Genomic DNA, 2,874 nt, shown 5'->3' with positions numbered 1-2,874 from the left:
GTGGCGCATTCTGATTTTCATATTTAATACCAACATATCGAATCCTATTGAGGTGGCTGATCGAGTCATATCCAATAACATCGAAGTGAAAGCAAACAGACCTATAGAGGTATATCGAGTCTCATCGAGGTGAAATTAGACGGACCTATCGAGGTCCTTCGAGACATATCGAAAAAAATTGAGGTTTCTAATCCCTAAACCTATCGAGTTGCATCGAAAATTATTGAGGCAGATTAAAAACCTAGAAAAAAACACAGAGAAATGTAGATCCAATCCAACCATGAAACTGTAGAATAAAAACACATGCATATACAAATTTGTTCGAAATAGTTCAAGCAATATAAATAAACAACCCTCATCACTACATGTAACAAAAATATACTTATCCATACAATTTTTGCTCCAAGATCCCCAAATTGAAAGTTACTTGCCTTAATAGGATTCAACAAGTTCAAAACAAAGATTAGATGTGTTCCAAAGTTATCATAGATTAAGAGAATAACTGATGGTTGCCTTGTTTTTTTAATAAGGGAGCCTAGAGAAAATCGTGAGAGAGAAAGATAGAGAGAAATGAGACAATATCACAGGAAAAAAAAAGAAAGAGAACATATGTTAGGGTATTTTTGGAATCAAAGGCAATAGCATAAAATGGTGATGTGTACAAAGCATGAGATATTTTTTATTTAGGAACCCTGCATATGTACTCAATTTCCCATTTGTAAATTTACCATAAATACCAGGTGACTTAGTAAATATACATGCTTATTATTAAAAGGCCCGAATATTGTAAGCCCATTTTAGCTCATTCAAACAGCCCAATCCAATTGAATTATCGAAGCCCGTATCGCTTCAACCTCTGACTCAGTTTAGTCAGAATCCCCGAACACGATCACAGAAGAAGAGCAAAGCTGGGTGAACCGAACCGAAGGGGAATCGAAAATGGAAAAGGCAAAGCAATTTCTGCAACCGAGCCAAGAAGACTCGGAAATCATCTCGCGACTCGCCATTCCTACCCACCGACCCGGCGCTGAGTCGAACTTCTACGACGATTTTTCCCTCAAAGGCATCCGAGTCGACCGAGTCGAACCAGGTCTAGTTGTTTGTACCTTCAAGGTCCCTCCTCGCCTTACCGTAAGTCATTCTAACCCTACCCTAAATTTGGTTTTGAAAGCTTGTTTATCAATAAGAGAATATAATTATCAGTGTTAATACAATTTCAGAGAACTCGATCATGGCTGCTGGCGAGTTTTGTTTGCTTCTTGGATTCGATTTTAACTTGATAATTGGGATTTTTGTTTGCATGTTTGAGTTGATAGGCTTTTGATTTGGATTATTTGTAGCAGGATAGGAATGGAAAATTAGCTACAGGCGCAATTGCAAATCTGGTTGATGAAGTCGGCGGTGCAGTAGTTCATACTGAGGGTCTACCCATGAATGTATCAGTGGATATGTCCATTTCATTTTTATCTACGGCCATGGTTGGTGTAAGTGTCAAAACACCCAAAACCCCTTCTTTTAAGTTATTGGGTTTATCAACTTACTTTTCCCTTGATCATCTCCTGTATCATCATGAACTCTGGAACATTTATCACTTAGAAAAATGAAATTTTCAGGAATGAGATTAGGCTAGTCATAATTCGAACTATACTCAAGTGGCTATGTGTTTAAATGGTTGGTTTAAGTCATAAGTGGTAAGGCTTTGCTTAAACAGAGAGTGTAATTTTTAGGCTTGGGGGCAATAATGATTTTATTTTTTTTCATCATTTTTACATTATCTGTCATGAATTGGTGGATTTTGGGTTGAGATTTCCATCTGGGTGTTTTCTGGGTACTAAATATGTGATAACTGGGATTGGAATTTGCAGGATGAATTGGAGATTACATCAAGGGTTTTAGGACAAAAAGGAGGCTATTCTGGAACTGTAGTGCTATTAAAGAACAAAGTAACTGGAGAGCTAATTGCTGAAGGTCGACATTCATTGTTTGGAAAACATGCTAGCAAGCTCTGATTTCATCCATTTCCAGTCTCAAATGTATAAATAAACATGCAACAAATACATGAAAACAAAAGAAAGTCCGTAACTATTAGGGCTGATGATGTATTTTGATTCGATAGGTGTTCCATCTTATAGTGGTGTACTTGGATTAAACAAAGATTTTGGGTTTTATTTTCTTTTGTTGTACAAATTCTATTTTATGATTATCTGATTGAACAGTAAACAGATCTTTTCGAACTCATTTTGGACCACAAAATAGATCTTCTAAAGGTAGGCTTCACGGACTGACTTGCTGCATTTTAATGCTAGCTAGATGTGGTTGGATACCGATCACAGTTAGAGGGAGTGATAAAAGAAAAACCAATAAACGAACTATTAAATGAAGGAAATTTACCTTTAGAGAAAAACAATATCTTTAAAATGAGAGCTAATCTGTAATGTGAGAATTGGATTTGATAGAATTAGATATTTTTATAATGTGATTTTGTTAGGAAGTTAAAGATAATAAAAAAATTAATCTAACAATCATTGAAAAATTTAGAATAATTTTATCATATCTAATCCCATCTTCATGTGTATTAATGGTAAGAAATTTTGCTTACAACTTTTTTATCTAATTTATTTATTTTTTAATTTGTCAAATGATAAATTCACTCATTTTTTAAAATATTTTGTTCTTATATATATATATATATTTATATATATATATTGACATTAGAGCACTACAATCAAATGAGCTATTCTATTTTTTTTTAACTCAACATACTATTTATTCTCTACATGTATAGATAACTATTCACTCTTTTATAAATATTTTATTATTTTTTTTAGTAATTTTATATGATTTTAGTAAAAAAATTTAGGAATTTAAAAAAAA

General features: G+C 33.4%; 1 protein-coding gene across 2 annotated transcripts; it reads left to right on the top strand.

Annotated features, from left to right (window-relative positions):
- Positions 1 to 863: 863 nt before the first annotated feature.
- Positions 864 to 2,238, top strand: LOC133791209 (uncharacterized). Of its 2 annotated transcripts, none has more exons than XM_062229135.1 (3): positions 864 to 1,131; positions 1,341 to 1,484; positions 1,866 to 2,238. In XM_062229135.1, the coding sequence occupies exons 1-3, from the start codon at positions 940 to 942 to the stop codon at positions 2,007 to 2,009; spliced, it is 480 nt and encodes a 159-aa protein (XP_062085119.1). In that variant the 5' UTR covers positions 864 to 939; the 3' UTR covers positions 2,010 to 2,238. The 2 variants fall into 2 exon arrangements, with proteins under 2 accessions (XP_062085119.1, XP_062085120.1); XM_062229136.1 differs by having other exon boundaries at positions 867 to 1,131; positions 1,344 to 1,484.
- Positions 2,239 to 2,874: the final 636 nt, after the last annotated feature.

This window comes from Humulus lupulus, chromosome 7 (genome assembly GCF_963169125.1).
Source record: "Humulus lupulus chromosome 7, drHumLupu1.1, whole genome shotgun sequence".
Lineage (NCBI taxonomy): Eukaryota > Viridiplantae > Streptophyta > Magnoliopsida > Rosales > Cannabaceae > Humulus > Humulus lupulus.
The sequence above is the reverse complement of the archived record's forward strand: the minus strand, read 5'-3'. Positions and strand labels throughout refer to the sequence as shown.